The sequence below is a fragment of the Harmonia axyridis genome, chromosome 6 (assembly GCF_914767665.1).
Source record: "Harmonia axyridis chromosome 6, icHarAxyr1.1, whole genome shotgun sequence".
NCBI classification, from domain to species: Eukaryota; Metazoa; Arthropoda; class Insecta; order Coleoptera; family Coccinellidae; genus Harmonia; species Harmonia axyridis.
In genome coordinates, this window is record NC_059506.1 from 19,000,189 (window position 1) to 19,017,372 (window position 17,184).

A 17,184-nucleotide genomic window follows, 5' to 3' on the forward strand; every position below is an offset into this window, starting at 1 on the left:
TTTGTGCAAAGATTACACAATTTTATTGAAAACTAAGTTAGAATATAATAGAAATGAAAAAAGAGGCATATGGGAAAAGTTTCAGACAGCTTTTGACAAATCAGTCAAATATAGACTCAAAATGTGACAAAAATAAATTATCAGAATATAGGAAGCATGTTCACTTTTGACAATTGTTTATTAAACTGAACCCTGAACCAATGATAATCAGATATATACAAAATCCAGTATTTGTTTATACAAAAATCTTTATCAAAATTCAATTATTTTTACAAAATATATAATCTACAGTTAATAGTATCAAAATTAGGTAGTATCAATTTGAAATGTTACTAAGAATTCATAAAATATCTTGAAATCGCCATTTCTTTTATCAACACCCTATAAGGCAATGCTAGTAGACGTAAAAAGTACAGGCTTAACAAAAGTCAAGCTGCTAATATATATATATTTTATTTACCTGAATAAAACTTGGTAGTAATTGTTAAATTTAAGGGAAAAAATGCACTATTAAAAATAAAATGCCAAAGAAGTGTTCCGACATGTTGCTCAAAGTAGCCTGTCTCAACAGAAGTCGGAGACTTATTAAGTCAGGTTGTATAATCAGAAAAATCCTTGAATTCTTTACATATTGTTCGAAAAAATAGAAGGAATAAAACGCCACTAAAATATGAAGCAAAATGAATTGACTAATAAGATATCAAAATATAACACTAACTTATTCTGAAAGAAGCAAAAATGGCAGCAGAAAATGAAAGCATTTCGGGTGTTGAATATTTCCGAGGATTGCTGATTATTACTTGAAAACCGTTTAATAAGATAATTTTAATACAACTTTTGCAGAATACGAGCCGCCTAAGTACTATGAATATTTACAAAATATTTTCAGAGATCATAACAAGGTTTTGCACTAATCGTTTTAAAGCAGTAGTTAAAACTAAGTCAAGAAGATTGAAATGAAATTTCTACAACCTTTGATCTATGCCAATGGTGTTATTTTAGGTTTGATTGAAACAGATCGAAAGTGTACAATCTTCAAAAACCCCGTCAAGATCTCAAAATTTCTCCAGATTAGTTTAAACCATCTTCCCCGTCCATTGTTTCGTCTTGAGTTGTAGAATCGTCCCCTGATGCGTTTCCACTGGAAGATACTGTGCTTCTCTTAGATGAACCCAAACGAGATGATGAAATGCCCATTGAGCCCGTAGTCCTTCTATGCAAGAAAAAATGAGATTCAATTCAGTCAGGGTTAGTAACAGCTCCTTGTTAGTTCTAGCACACAAAAAGCTCATCCGTAATAAGTATATTGTTAAAACAATTCTCTGCAAAATTATAATTATAAACTCAAACGTTTTCTGTCACAAAAAATAGGGTTGCAATGTGTGCTTGTTGTACATTACGACCTCCAATTAGTAAGCTACTAAAAATGTACCTAATTCTTTCATGTGGACTATTTGGGTGCTTGTTCCATGAGGGAAGCAGAAAAATTTGCCTGAATGTCTGAAATTTTAGAATTTTTAAGCTCAAAATGATCTCAAGCAATTGGTTCGACTCACTGATGGAGAATTTGAGGTTAAAATCATGTGTGCCCGTTGGTCGAATACACAAAATAACTCTGCAACTGAATTTGCTAGGAACTTTAAATTTTCAGTGTCTTGGACAAGTTCAATGATTAGCTAAATCCGTTATTTGATTATTATACCCATACAAAATATTTTGTTTTCTTAATAATTGAAAAGATAACTATCACCAAAATTTTGTGAATCGCATCATTAGTAGATTGAAAAAAATTATTTTTCAAAATCTATCTCTGAAACTTTGTGTATAAACAAGGTTCATAAATGAAATGAATTATTGGTGAATTCAGGTATGTAGTTTTACTCAGGGAAAATAATCAATTTTTTCTGATCTGATACCATCTTGAATCAAAGAATATCTTTTGGAGAATGGGACCGATTTGTATGTTACATGCAGGATAGATCAATCCTTGTGCCATTTTTTTCACCATTATGAAAGAAAGTGCACAAAGGATGGAATTTTCGTAGGGGTATAGATTTTATGGCAGGAGGACGCAGCATTATAGCATTAATGAGAAGTTGGGAAAAGACAAATTTGGTTGCAGGTTGCCCTTCCATGATTTGGTGCTGATGTATTGGCATATATCCAAAGTCGAGAAGTCGAACTTTTCAAGCATGCATTCAGAGTTTTTGTTTTTTCGTCTCATTTCCACGGTGATAGTATTATCATGATAGTGTACTCTCGCACTATCATGATATTTACTATCACCATGAAAATGAGCCTTTAGAGTAATAAATATAGATGGAGCAGTTTTTAAGAGTGCCCAAAATGGACGTCAAATTATATATAGTGTATTTTCAAATGCTCAATAATATTATATTATATGTTGAAGAACTTAGTTTGATGGCCACAAATACATTTATTATTATTATTATTATAATAATATCAATCTAATAATTATATTGAATGAAATCAATTTACTAGAACTAGAATAATTTTCGGTTAAACTATGCTGCGTTCTTCCCCGCTACCTGTAATCGATTTTTAAATGAGGTTTGTCTTTGTTTTTATCAAATTGTTTACTTCCATATATTTTAGGCTATAACACAGAACGTCCATTCACCTAGGAACTTAAGTACTCCTTGTAAATTGATTCAAATATCGTATCATAGATTGGTCCCTGAAATGTGTTGTGATTTGGCTCCATCTGTCAAATTTGTAAGAATATGTGCGTACAATAACTGCTTACTGAAAATGACTTATGCTCCCTTCATCTATGTTCATTAGTCTGAGATTTCCTGAAGAAAATTGTTCCAAACATTGTTTCAAGGCATAACAAAGCAGGAAGTTTTGACTTCAGATTTGTGTTTAGAACAGTAAATTGAATATTAAAACAAAAATCTACATGCAAAATTTGAAATAATTTAAATGAATACGAATTTGAACAAGCGGGCAAAAACTAATGAGTTGTCAGTGATTTTTGAGCGGTCGTCAAGATGTTTGTAATTAAAGACATTGTAAGGAACAGAATTGATATTCTTGAAATTTTTAGGGTAAATATGGCCGATTGAAATTTGGTTTTACTGATCATTAAGATACCATTAGTTCGATCAAGATGAATTTTGCGTTTGGATGTAGAATAACAGTTAAAAGTTAATGCAAAATTTTAAGTATAGAACAGATTCGATAGTATTGAGACACAAGATTGAAAGACAAAATAACCAAAGAAAATTCTGGGGTAGAATATAAAAAAATTGATTTTTGGTGAAAACATATCCGATCAATTTGAAATTATTCGTGAATATTTTCAAGCTAGATCCAAAATTTCATGTTAATCCTACCACCTAACCACAAGGAATTCAAGCAGAATAAAGAAATGAAACATTCCTAATATTTTCATTACAGATCAGAAATTCATTGAGAATCTCTAGTTTTGGTGATGCAATCATATTTTGATGTGAAATTTTGAATTCAAATAGTTCAAAATGTCATCTCGATCAAATTCGTAGTTTTTAAACTATCAGGAATTATTTACAGAACCCATAATAGAAGCGTCCCAAATACCGAAAGGTATCATTGGGATTTTGATTATATATTTTTGAGCTCTGAAGTAGAAAATATAGATGAATGTACTCTGAACTAAGAAATATAGGTGAAACTCCAAGTATTTATTCCTTTGAAACATGTATTCACAATTTAAAAAAAAAAAAATGATGAGCGAATCCGAAAATGGAATATGTATGTCGAATTTTTGAGTGCTCGTTCTTTGATCAGAGCTCTCCATCATGTCATCAGGATGCCTATATACTTTTGGAATTTTAAGTCAGGGTTGGCCTCAAACGATAACATTTCAGGGATTTTCAGGGATTTATTGAAAACACAATAAATCCCTGAAAAGACTCTGATCCCTGAAAGCCGAATCGAAGTTTTAAGAATGAATACATCATCGAATGTTATCGTTTGAGGCAAACCCTGAATTAAAATTCCAAAAGTATATAGGCATCCTGATGAAATGATGGAGAGCTCTGATCAAAGAACGAGCACTCAACAATTCGACATACATATTCCATTTTCGAATTCGCTCATCATCGCTTTTCTATTATATAATAGAAGCGAGCCCATTAACAAACATACCAAGTTTTTAGGGCTTTTCAGGGATTTATAGAAAACACAATAAATCCCTGAAAAGACTCTGATCCCTGAAAGCCGAATCGAAGTTTTGAGAACGAATACATCATCGAATGTTATCGTTTGAGGCCAACCCTGACTTAAAATTCCAAAAGTATATAGGCATCCTGATGACATGATGGAGAGATCTGAGCAAAGAACGAGCACTCAAAAATTCGACATACATATTCCATTTTCGAATTCGCTCATCATTTTTTTTTAAATTGTGAATACATATTTCAAAGGAATAAATACTTGGAGTTTCACCTATATTTCTTAGTTCAGAGTACATTCATCTATATTTTCTACTTCAGAGCTCAAAAGCAATGTTAAAAATTATTGTTAAATTGGTTCACTCAACACTAAGAAAATGATGAGAGCAATTGTTTAAAGACAAAATATATGTACAAATGCATTTGGCTATCACAAAATTATCGACATACCGATCTTTCAAATTCGTAGTTAGCTGAAGTTATTTGATGCTGAAATAAATAAATTCAAAACTGAAGTCATACATAAGAGAAATTGATTACTCATAATGTGTTTTTGAGTAATAGATTTGTTTCACTATTGGGAATACTCTTTCCACTCAGAATTTCTCTAAGAAGGCTTCATAAAAGAAATCCATCAAAAATAAGAAAGACTAGCTTATTTATCAACATCCTATTGAAATTGTCATAGAAATTGAATTGCAGTGAATGGTGCTCTCAATGATAAAATAATATGTAGATATTGTGTCTAGAGAGAGGAACTGATTCCAACATGTGAGTGAGAGGCATGATGAATGCATTTGATGATCGAGGTCACAAAATAATTTTAGTTGGTCCCACATATTGAACCATTCTATTATTGGTTGAAATTCAATCTTCTTTTAAATCATTAATTCCATTCAAGTTTTATTATATATGATTATAGGTTCAACCTTTCTCTCTTTAATGTTGGAGTCAATGCTCTGTACTGCATACTGCGATCGTTCAAGGGTGTATCTACGGATTATAAGATCATTGGGCGTTCAACAAGATTCATAGAATATATGACAATAATAAGGGAACAAAATTTGTTATATATTTTTCTTCCAGAGGAATATAACAAAACTCATTCAGGTTACGTTAAAATTTTCATTAATTAAAACCATTCACATTGAAATAATTTCCAACAAAAAATTTAATTTTCGATTTTCCTTAGTTATAATTTTCGTTTTGAAATGTTATCCTTTTCTTTTTTAGCAAGTTGAATTTGAATAAATGGCAAATGAAGAAAATTTCACTTAAAGAGAATGAAGGTAAAAATATGTCAAAAATTGACTTTGTAGATTAAAACCAATTCAAAATGATGTCTCCAGATTAGTGTAAATATATTTATTTACCCACATAACCACAACAAACACCGGCCCAATATTTTAAGTGTTCCTACTACCACTCGATCTCTTCACTTCAACCTACCTCAATTTACTCTTCAAGTTGCTAATTTCTCTTGACATTAGCTCGTGACTTTCAGCCATATCTTCACATTCCCTCTGGAATTTTCTTTTCTGTGCCTTTTCCCTGCTTATTTCTTCTTCAGCCTCATCGAGCTGACGCTTGAAAGCGTTCATGCGAGATTTCGCCTTTTCCACTTGTTCTTTGTATTGATCCACGTGCCTGCGTTCATCTTCCAACTGCATAAGGAGCTCTTTAAGCTTTTTGTCTAGCTTACGGTTGGTCTTTTGCTGGGTGAGCCGTTCTTTAGCTTCAACCTGTAAAATAATGAAGAATGGGTATTCTATTGTTAAAATGATTAAAACTGCCATACCTCTAATTGCTCTTCCAAATTAGCCAATTTACTTTCCAATGCTGTAATTGTGGCCTTTGTCTTAGTACGCTGAGCAGTTTCAAGCTCAGTAAGTTTGGCTTTAAGTTCTTTGTTTTGTCTCTCGAGAAGCAATCTACCGGATTCATTCTTCTGTGCAGATGATCTTTCATTGGCCAGTTCAGTTGTCAACTGTTCTATGTTAAGTTGAGCTTTTCTTGCCCTATCTTGGAAGATTTCATTGTTACTCTGCTCTTCTTCAAGCTCCTCTTCTAAAGTTGCTATTCTTGCTTCAAGTCTACGTTTTTCATCAACTAGAAGTGTTCCTATGGGAATAAAATGGTTAAGGTGATATTACACATATTCGTCTGTTTCAAATTACCTTTGTTATTGCTACTATTAATTTCCTCCAGAAGTTCATCCCTTTCAGCTTCTGCAGCCCTTCTCGCCCTTTCAGAACTTGACAAGTCTTCAGTGAGCTGAAGAACATCAGCTTCCAATGTCTTAACTTTTCTTTCGGCTTCCTTGCAACTGGCAGCTAGGTCTTCTCTTCCTGCCCTAGCTTCTTCTGCTTCTCTAAGTGCTTCTTTGCATTGCTGTTGAGATTTTTTCAACTGTTTGAGAGCGTCTTCTTTGACTTTGTATTGTAGTTCAATCTGCCCTTCCATTTCTTTCAGGTCACCTTGAATTGAAATTAATATTTGTTACTCAAAATGAAATCAAATTTTATTCTGAAGCAAATTGAAAATGTTTCTTTCAGATAAATATGAGGAATGAATATTATCTAACCTTCTAATTTCTTCCTGGCAGTAACAGCGGCAGTCCTCTGTTTTCTTTCTTCATCTAACTCTGCTTCCATTTCTCTCAACTGTTTTACTATTCCCCTCCTCTTCTCTTCAGCTTGCTCTTCTTTTGCTTGTACATCTCTTTCAAATTGCGCCCGCAGTGCCTGAAATTACGAAGAACAATGAATCAGAAAAATACCTAAATGTAAGTTTAAATTTACATACCTGCATATTAACTTCAAGACGAAGCTTGGCATCTTCAGTAAGTTGTAATTCATCTTCCAATTCTTCATTTTGTGCTCTCAGTTCTACTAACTGACTTTCAAGGGACCTCTTGGCCTTTTCTAGCTCATGTACATTCTTATCAGCAGCGCCTTGGTTGTTGACAAGTTCATCCAATTCTGCTTGAAGTTGTCTTTTCACCCTTTCCAACTCTTCAATCTTTAATGAAAATTGATTACAATTTTTCCTTCAATAACAACTTTTTATATTTCACTCACCTTTTCACTTGATTCATCAAGTTCCCTGCTCAAGGATAATACCCTTGTTTCTTTCTCTCTCGCCTCTCGTTCTGCTATATCCCTTTGCTCAGCTAACTGTTCACTAACCTGCTTCTCCTCAGCCAGAATCTTGTCAAAGTTCTTTTGTTTCTTTTCCAGTTCGATAACTTTTTGTCTTTGTACTTCTAATTCAATGTTAGCATCTTCAAGCTCTGCAGCAATCTTCTTTTTGCTTCTTTCCAATTTATCATTGGTGGCAAGAAGTTCATCAACCTGTCTTTGAAGAACATCTAAATCTTTGGCAAGTTTCTTCTTACTCTCTTCTAATATGGCAGATTGTTCTGCTTCATCTTCTGCTTTCTTTTTAGCTTCTTGAAGTTGTATATTGAGATTGGCCAACTATAGGATTAAAAATATTTGTTAAAATATAAATTAGTTTGACTTTTAAGTTTAAGGATTCTTACCTGTTTCTCAAGATTTTTTTTCAATTCTTCTTCCTCTTCAAGATGTTCTTGTAAAGTTTCTTTCTCAGACTCTATCTGTCTCAGTTTGGAGCTAAGGGAAAGTTTCTGCTTCGTTTCCTCTTCTAAAGCTGTTTGAACCTCAGATAATTGTGAATCTGCAGTGCTTTGATTCTTTTGTGCAGCAGATGCTTTCAATTCAGCTTGCTCCAGTTGCTGAGCAATGCTGTCTATTTCTTGCTGGAGCTTTAGAGTCTTTTCCTGAAATTCAGTCTTTGTTCTTTCTACTTCAGCCAGTTTGGCTTGAATTTCTGTCAACTGGCTTTCAGCTTGTTTCCTGCGACGTTCAGTTTCCTGTCTGTTCGAACTAACATTTCTCAACTCAGTTGCTAAATCAGCGTTTTCTGCTTCCAATGACTGTTTACTTTTTTCTAAATTATTCTTAGTCTTCTTCAGATTTTCTAGTTGCTCGGTGACGGAACTTAATTCTTGAGTATGCTTGTGCCTCATATCAGCCAGCGCAACTTCGTGAGCTTGGGTTTCTTCTTCAATAGTTTTCTTCAAAGTGGCCAATTCTTGTTCTCTCTTAGACCTTAATTCTTGTTGTGCAGCAGTCGAATCCATGGAATCTAATAGTTCATTTTTCAGAGCTTCCAGTTCTTCGTTTAGATCTCTTTTTTGTTTTTCAGCTTTACTTCTAGCTGCTTTTTCAACCTCCAAATCTTCTTGGAGTTCTGCAAGTTGACTTTCTAATTCTCTGAGCGCTTTTTGAGCCTGAGCTTTTATAGCACCTTCTTCATCTACTCTTACCATAGCTTGTGCTAATTCTTCTTCCCTTTTACCCAATTGAAGTTGTAATTCTTCCATTTGAGTTCTTCTTTCCATTAATTGTTCCTTCAAATCATTTACCTCAGTTTCTACCTTTCTTTTAGTTCTATCTGCTTCTTGTCTTTGTTGATGATCTTTTAAAAGTCTTTCTTCTAACTCTGCAATGGTTGCTTCATGCTTAGCCTTCAGTTTTGAAAGATGTTTGGCTTTTTCCTCTTCTTCAGCCAGTGTTTGGCTTAAGTCGTTTGAACGTTCTTCCAAAATTTTCTTTTCTTTCAATAATTTTTGATTGGTATCATCACTAAGAGCCAAGTCCTCTTCAAGTTTTTTTATTTTGCCATCACATTGCACTTTTTCTAATTGCAATTTTTGCCTGGCTGCTTCCTCTTCTTCTAACTGTTCTTCCAAGTCTTGAATGGTGCCTAATAACCTTTTTTTATCAGTGTTTAGAGTATTTGCTCTTTCTTCTTCTTCTTCTACTCTAGATTCCAAGTCGTGAAGAATTTCTTCTAATTCTTGTTTTCGAGCAGTCATTCTAGCTCTCATTTCCTCTGCTTCAGCACAAAGTTCTACTTCAGCCTGTAGCTGTTCTTGAAGAACAGTTTTTTCTTCGAGGGCTTGTTGATACTTCTTCTCGAATTCAGAAGAAGCTCTAACTTGAAGTTCAAGTTTATCTTTCACCTGTTTCAGCTCATCTTCTTTTTGCATAAGTTTTTCTTCTTGTTTAGTGACCTCCAGTAATGGTTTAACTTTGGTGTATAATCTCCACCACTGCCAGTTCCGAAGTTTCAGGTATGCAGAGCAGTTTCTTTGAATAATCCTGATAGCGTTGAGTTGCTGTACTCTTTTCTGATAATTTCTTCTAGACAAGAAACCTCGGCAGAACGCTTGGAAGTTGACTATTAAATCGGTGATTTTGTAATCCCGCTCTTCTTCTAAATGGGCCAGCACTCCAGCTCTGAAAAAGATCTTAGATTGTCCGATTCTGTACAAATTTTGATCGAGGTCTAAGCATTTTATCATAGTTTCACAGGCTTTCTTGCCATCCATGAAACCTTTGTTGATCACATTTGGTGTTAGGAGTTCGTACCGTTGGCGGAACTCTTGAAAAGGTATACGATTAGGAAAACCTTGTCTGCAGATTCTTATTCCCTCAAGTACACCATTACACCTCAGTTGATCCAGTACCAAAGGCGCGTCAATTTTTCCAGAGCGTTTTTCATGATTCGGTATGATGCATCTAACGAAATTCGGATTGGTGTTCCTTAGGGTGATCATAAGGTTAGCCAGCTGTTCCTTATATAAATAGGAAACAGTACGGAACATTCCCTTAGCCCTCCCGATGTTTTCCGCGTCCTTCCAAATGTGCACAACGAAAGGATCCTGTGAGGATTGGAATAAAGAGACTACATTCTCATTTTGAGGATCCATGTTTTTCATCAACCATTGGTTCGCGCAATAATCCACTTTGCCCGCATAGTGGATGATGGAAAAGTCGGCTACACCCCTAAAGTCGCTTTTACGAAATTTGGGGTGACCTGAGTGAGCGTTCACTAATTTATCGACAAACGTTTTATCTGTAGCCTTTGGGAAAAGACACTCTTCATCGAGAAGGGCCATGATACCCATGGGTTTATCGATCAAATCTATTGTTGGCTGGAGATCTAGACCAAAATCTATAAATTTCCATTCAATACCTTCTCTCTGGTACTCCTCCTGTTCCAAAATGAACATAGTGTGATTGAACAGCTGTTGAAGCTTCTCGTTAGTATAGTTGATACATAACTGCTCAAATGAATTCAATTCAAATATTTCAAAACCGGCAATATCGAGGATTCCAATGAAACTAGCACCTTGACGTTTGGTTCTACCTAGAGAGCGATTTATTCTAGTTACCAGCCATCTGAACATTCGTTCATAGCATGCTTTGGATATGGCTTCTACGGCAAACTCAACCTAAGGACAGTAACAATGATGAATCAAAACTGTTCTTTTTGAATTTAGACGTGTTCATGAAAGGTTTAGTATACCGACCTGTTCTTTAGTCTGACTTTTAGTCACAAAGTCCCTTCCGACCTTGATTCTGGGTTTCAAGAAAGCCTTGGTCATGTCTGTAACCGGTAGACCGAGCAAATGGGCTATTTTCTGAGCCACGGTGTTGTCGGGTAGTGTTGCTTGGTCCGAGTTCCTGTCTTGCTTGAACTGCATGGTGCCAAAGAGCATCACCGCTGAAACAATCTTGAATATGGCGCTAAAGTCTTCTTGGGTCATTCCCATGATGTTCATACTGTTCACGGTAGCTTCGAATTCAGCAGAATCATCAACACCGGGTACTAGGTGGTTATCGTCTCTGATGAAGGGATATGACTTGGGATCTTCTAAGATGAATTCCTCTGAGGAGAAAAACGGCTTCTTCAATAATGTTGTAATGAAGGGATTTCCTAAATTTCGGAATCATTGAAATTGAACGAGGTTCTCAATAAAACTTATAACCGAATTGAAATTACTGAAGAAGCATGGTCAAGAAAGCTTTAGTTAATCGAAAAAGGTTGTATTGAAGTGATAATATCCAATCATGACATTTTTGTTTTGTTTGGAATCTTTTTGCAAAGCGGTGATAATACTGCATATTTTTTGACTATCTGCAAAAAAGTTAAACCCAATTTTTTTGTTTTTCAATTGAATTAAAGGTTATAGATAAATTATCCATAATCTTAACAATTCCTTTCGCGCCACTTAATTTTTTTTTGAAAAGTTTCTAGGTGGTATTGGGCTTCGAATGAATGAAATTAAATTTTCAGTGAATATACTCCGCAGATGTGTCTGAAGAATTTTTCGATGAAATAATTCATTTGAAGAAATATAATGCACTAGAATGGTTGTAATATATTCCTCAAGAACTTAATCGCAATTTTTTAGAATATTTGTAGATATTTTTTACATAGTGCTTGTGGAGAACACAAGCGGGGTACTACAAACAAGTTTATGGGACGAAAATGGGTTATTACAATCACTAGGTATACTGGATAATGTGAACCCTAAAACGTAACCTATATTGCAAATTTGATCTTAATATCTCAAAAACTGAATGAGCTATGAAGAAAAAAACAAAAAAATCTTAAAACTTTAACATTCTCTAGTTCGATAACGAAGCGTTTGCGAACACATATTTATGAAAAAAAAAAATCTTATTTTGATCTGAAAAATAGGCCCCTTAAATCTTGATACTGAATTTTGAATCACCCTGTATATTATGCTCATGTTTTCAGTAGATATTAAATTGTGTGTGATCTTGATTATACCCATATTCGAAGTATTTCGAATCTTTCAATTTTCCACTATTAAATTACTTAAAGTGTAAATTGTGAAAACTTACTCTTTTGCGCTGCTGATGCACCCGACAGAAGTTGATAGAATATATGGAATGTTCTTTCTTGTTTAGCTTGACGTATGGCACGTGATTTCTCTAATAAGTAAGTCTCTATATTCGCTCCTGCTATATACCCAGAAGCATCAAAATTTATCCTAATAAATTTACCCTGAAAAAGTGTTCAATAGAAAAATATCAACCTGAGAATTGAAGCATCTTATACTTACAAATCTGGAAGAGTTGTCGTTTTTTATCGTTTTTGCATTACCGAATGCTTCTAGAATAGGATTGGCTTGAAGTAACTGTTGCTCTAAACCGCCCTAAACAATAGAAATTCAAATTAATAATATGAATATGAATTACAAAACCACATAAAGACACAAAAACCAAAACACAACTATATATAACAAATTATTCAACTTATAAATTACTACTCATATAATTCACCAAAGAAATTCAGAAAACTAATTCAAATAACTCCTATAAAAGAAAGTTAGTACAACAACCTACCGAAAACTCTCTAGATGGACTTTTCGAAACCTACGTATAGCATGTAACGGAAAAAATCATTAATTAAGAATATGTTTTCTTGATGGAAACTACCACCACCATTTTTTCTTTATAAACTACCTTGCCATTACTCATATGAGCAGGTTTTATTTCGAAAGAATTTGATAATTTTCAATTCGAGATGAAAGAATTTTCAAAAAATCGAACGAAATTTATATTGTTAAGGCTCATTTCCACGCTAATACTATTATCACGATAGTGCGAGAGTGATTCGCACTATAGCACTATCGTGGTAGTACTATCACACTGAAAATGAGCCTTTACATAGAGGATTTCTATTCTAACACACAAAATAGCACATATAAATCTACATAAGGCCTCCTATGTGCCGTTTTTGGGTTTCAAAAGAACATTCTCAAGCAGGCGAACACTTGAACGTACCGAGAATTCTCTGCAAGGGCTTATCTGGAATTAAGGATATTATGTGAAAAAAAAATTTACATAAATTTCTCATTTTATGAGCAAGGTCAGATACTTGAAAGAATATCTATCTCTATCTCATGCATGCAATTCTATCTGAAAAAGTATTTGCTGTCTCTAGATGTGATATAGAAATGAAGTGCCGAATATGCCGCAGACCAAATGATCTTAGTATTGCATGCTTATGAAAAAAAAATCCATTTTATATCAATTTATTACATCGCTTGATTATCATGGTTAGAATTAGAAGACGCTAAAATTTCACCTAGCAATTCTAAGTGGTCTCTTGTCCAAATAAAGGATGTTCCTAAATTGGAGGTACAAACAAAAATTAGAGATTTCTTGAATAATTTTATGACGCAGAAGTTCTATTAATATGGGCCTGTAAACGTTTTTGAGATACAGGGTGTTTCTTGTAGTCCTACTTTGTTGTGATTATATTGTTTATTGGATCTGTATGAATCATTGGTACATATCTGAAAAATAAGCACCTAAACTAATGATTATTTATTCATCACAGCTTACTGAGAGAATAATTAAGATAATTTAGATTTTCCTGAGTATTTCGAGAGAATCGAGAAATCGGTAACACATACGATAAAACTACAATGAACCAAAAAGTTTAGTACTAGATCAAATTACCTTTTAACATTGTTTGAAATTACCAGTGGTCAACCAAGAAAAGTTATGGAGGAAAAAACGGGCAGTGTTCCAGAAAAATATCACCCTGTAGATTTGCAATCGAAACCGTCATATCACGTTATATAAACTCTAAATTGGAATATATATGCCAAACTTCAGTTGAATATCTTGTGAAGTGCTGATGCTATGACAAAAAACTTAAAATAATCATATTTAACACCCTGTATCTCGAAAACAAAGCGTTGGAGGACCTATATTTATAGAATTTTTTCTTCAAATTATCCGAGGAATCATTTTCGTTTGTTCCTCTAATTTAGGAACACCCTAAACAATGAGGTACGAATGATTAGAGTATTATATTCATAAAATAGTATAATAATATCTACAATTTGTACACTTGTAAAAGTGAAATTCACATGGTTTTTTGAGAATTGAACTTGCGTTGCCGTTGACAGTTGATGTTACATCTGACGTTGTGATTGTTCGTAGCACAGAATACCCATCTGTTGGTTAACTTGCGAACGACAATAGCAACGTCAAAATTATAAATCAAGGTAAAGGTACAATTCCAATTAATTTAAGTCAATACTCATGCGCGACATCTTAAAATGCGTTTGTATTATTGTTGTGTTTTTTTTTTGTTTGTATGAGTTTTTGGCTTTTGCGACTGTCAGTTAGCCAGAACTATGGTGGCTTCATACTTTCTCATGGGAATTTACCTCTCTTACCCACTGCCATGCATATGCACAATTTTTTTCAATGAAAAAATACTGACATGAAGGCAGGAGCTTTTGAGCGTTTGTTTATTCATGCGCCAATTGCGATTTTGGTGACTACATAACCGTATAGATTTTTAGGTATATATTTTTTCTTTTTAAATTTTTTCTGATTCTGATGACGCAATCAGCGTGAAATTTTACAAGACGCTGCAAATTGTTGTCTTTTATATGCACGTAAAATTTCAACTAGGTCGGATCAGTTCTCATAGAATTTTCGGGTAATAGCTCACAGTCCTGTTATGATTTGTTAAAATCTTGTCTTGCTTGTTCCCTACGTGTCTTTCGTCGTTTTAGCTTTTGTTCAATAATTGTTGGATTAACAATGAAGTAGCAGGAATTTGACCCGCTCTTCTTATTTCTATCAAGCATGAAGAAATGTTGAATAAAGGTATTCGAAAAAAAAAAATTTATTTTTTTTATTTAAAAATATTCAATCAAGTCGAGGGGGTACATTCTAGTTAAAGTGATGAAGATCAAAGCAAAAAATCGTTTGGTCCAAACTACTTTGCAACTTTACTCTCTTCAAATATAATACCTTGTACGAAAAAACATTCAAAATTGAAAAGTGCGAAATTAAAAGTTACAGAAAAGTAGTTCATATATTGTGAAAGAGCGTTACTAATAACTCTGAAAATTTGACAAAATGCTAAGTGAAAATTAGTTTGCCCCTGATCTGAGAATGTAATACAATGAACTAACAATGAATAACAAATAACAATTGGGCAAAGATTGTTGAAAGGGTACATGTTAAACAAAAACAACTAATATTGCTGACAACGAAAGAGATCCTAATCAATTGAGTTTATTAATTTATAATTTGAATTGCTTAGCTAGGAGAAGCAGAGGTTACACAGTAGTTGTACATAAACGAATAAATAATGATATCATCGACTCGCAATGCTTCAACCTTCGAATCGAGATCGTTATCCAAATTTAATTACCTGCAATGAAAGTCTTATTGGATTTATTGGCGGTTTATCAGGCGATATCATGCGATTTTTGAGTCTCCTATCTGTGGAAATTCGACTTTCAGCTCAACGGATAAGGGCAATGTAGGTTATTCATCAATTCAAATGTACAAACAATTTACAAATACATAGCATGCTGAATGTGATCTAAAGAAGTCTGAAAATTACTTTAAAAACTATTCATTGAGTAGTCACTGTTAAGTCTATTTATACTTTTAAATCAATTTAATCCATTATTACACTATGCCTTTTTCCTGACTGATCCTGTCAGTTGTGTTATTCTTTCGTTGATCTACTCAGAGTATTTCAGTAATAAGACGACTGCACTGTATTGCATTTTGTCTTATCACTTTTAGTTATTCCTATTTGACTAAGACTATTATTTTACACGCGGTTGGTTCAAGTCTCTATATTGACTAAGGTTATCCGTCTTAACACAGATAATTTTTTATTTAATTCTATTATGACCATTCTGTGGTACCAGCCACTGTGGTAGACACGTTAACTCTCGAACTGAAAAACCTTACTGACTTAAAATTTTCAGAGCAGGTTAAGTCTATAATTTGTAGTTCGTTAATGGGCAAAATCCGACTGTGATAGGTCTTATGGATATGGCCAGTGAAAATTTTGTTGTCCTGATAATTTCAAAACTGTGGAATAGCAGTTTCAAGACTTATACAAAATTTTATGAAGATCGCATTACCAGAACCAGAGAAAATTTAAAAAATATATCGGAGAAAAAAATAGTGGCTATAATAGATAAGAGTTATAACTTTTGTAGTTTGTCATGTGAACCGTACATTAGAAACAACTGACATTTCTATGAATCTTCAAATTTCAATAATCGAAATCCGAGTAGAACAATTCGAGAAATTGAGGTCCCGGGAATTAGAAATTTGTGCATGTCTAAAATGACTATTCATATCAAATCCCCTTACAGAGTCCTTCATAATAGTAATTTACGTAACAAGTCCGGAAAATAGGGTTTTTTTGGACGAATAGACAAAATTCCAGGACGAGCGTAAGCGAGTCCTGGAAGTCTGTGAGTCCAAAAAAACTATTTTCGGGCGTGTTGCGTACAATGTTTTTTCGGCAACCATGTAAAATAACACTATCGCTGCTGCTTTTCATATTTTATTGCGATTGCGGTCAAAAAACATGCAAATTTTTGACAACTAATTTCATATGAACTGTCAGCCGTTATCTCGGTTGCTATGGATTCTATGATTCTTTTCCGGCCTAGTCCGGGAAGTACGTACTTTCCGGACTAGGCCGGGAAATGCTACTTTCTCAGAGAAAAAGCGTCCGGAAAGTGAGCACTTCCCGGACGGTTGCCGAAAAACGTAATTTGTGATGGAATTAGGTCACAATTTCATCATAGGCAATAATGGCAAAATTCCTAATTATGCGAAACAATGTAGTTCCGACGAACAAAATGTAAATATTTTAAACTAATGAATTGGTTAAAAAAATTCTAAAATCAGAGAAACAGGGATATCGAAAACCGTTAGAAAGGCAGGGTGGCTTAAATTACAATAAAGTTGCGTTATTTACGGATGAGTGTGTTGGAGTGAACAGATCCGAAATATCTCCATTGGTTCCCGAGATATCTCGAAAAAACTGAAAATCGAGATTTGCTTTTTTTTCGGTATAACTCATTTGTTTTTGGAAATAACTTCACAAAATTTGGTTTATAGCCATTAACCAATATAGAGATAATAATGATAGTCAAGTGATGATTTCACATAAAAACTCTTCAAATTTGCGTACCTAGAACCGATATTTTTGTAGTGTGATACATTGTTGAATTCGTAATTTTTTTCTTCATCATCTCATAAGGAAAACCAATATGGCGTCCATAAGAAAAAAATTGACTATCGCCTCTCTG

General features: G+C 33.9%; 1 protein-coding gene across 5 annotated transcripts in view; it reads right to left on the reverse strand.

The window, feature by feature from the left end:
- Nucleotides 1–17,184, reverse strand: part of LOC123682360 (myosin heavy chain, non-muscle) — a 63,489-nt gene continuing 46,305 nt past the window's right edge. For 2 of the 5 annotated variants that reach the window (XM_045620935.1, XM_045620933.1), the window contains 11 exons: nt 12,145–12,237; nt 11,924–12,086; nt 10,582–10,940; nt 7,723–10,503; nt 7,259–7,657; nt 6,984–7,199; nt 6,763–6,922; nt 6,356–6,655; nt 5,977–6,299; nt 5,628–5,920; nt 1–1,213 (listed from right to left, as the gene is read on the reverse strand). In XM_045620935.1, the coding sequence (XP_045476891.1) occupies nt 1,072–1,213; nt 5,628–5,920; nt 5,977–6,299; nt 6,356–6,655; nt 6,763–6,922; nt 6,984–7,199; nt 7,259–7,657; nt 7,723–10,503; nt 10,582–10,940; nt 11,924–12,086; nt 12,145–12,237 (5,229 nt within the window). In that variant the 3' untranslated portion in view covers nt 1–1,071. Of the gene's footprint in view, nt 1,214–4,628; nt 4,668–5,627; nt 5,921–5,976; nt 6,300–6,355; nt 6,656–6,762; nt 6,923–6,983; nt 7,200–7,258; nt 7,658–7,722; nt 10,504–10,581; nt 10,941–11,923; nt 12,087–12,144; nt 12,238–17,184 lie in introns of all 5 variants that reach the window. The other 3 variants (XM_045620937.1, XM_045620936.1, XM_045620934.1) reach the window with 3 other exon arrangements.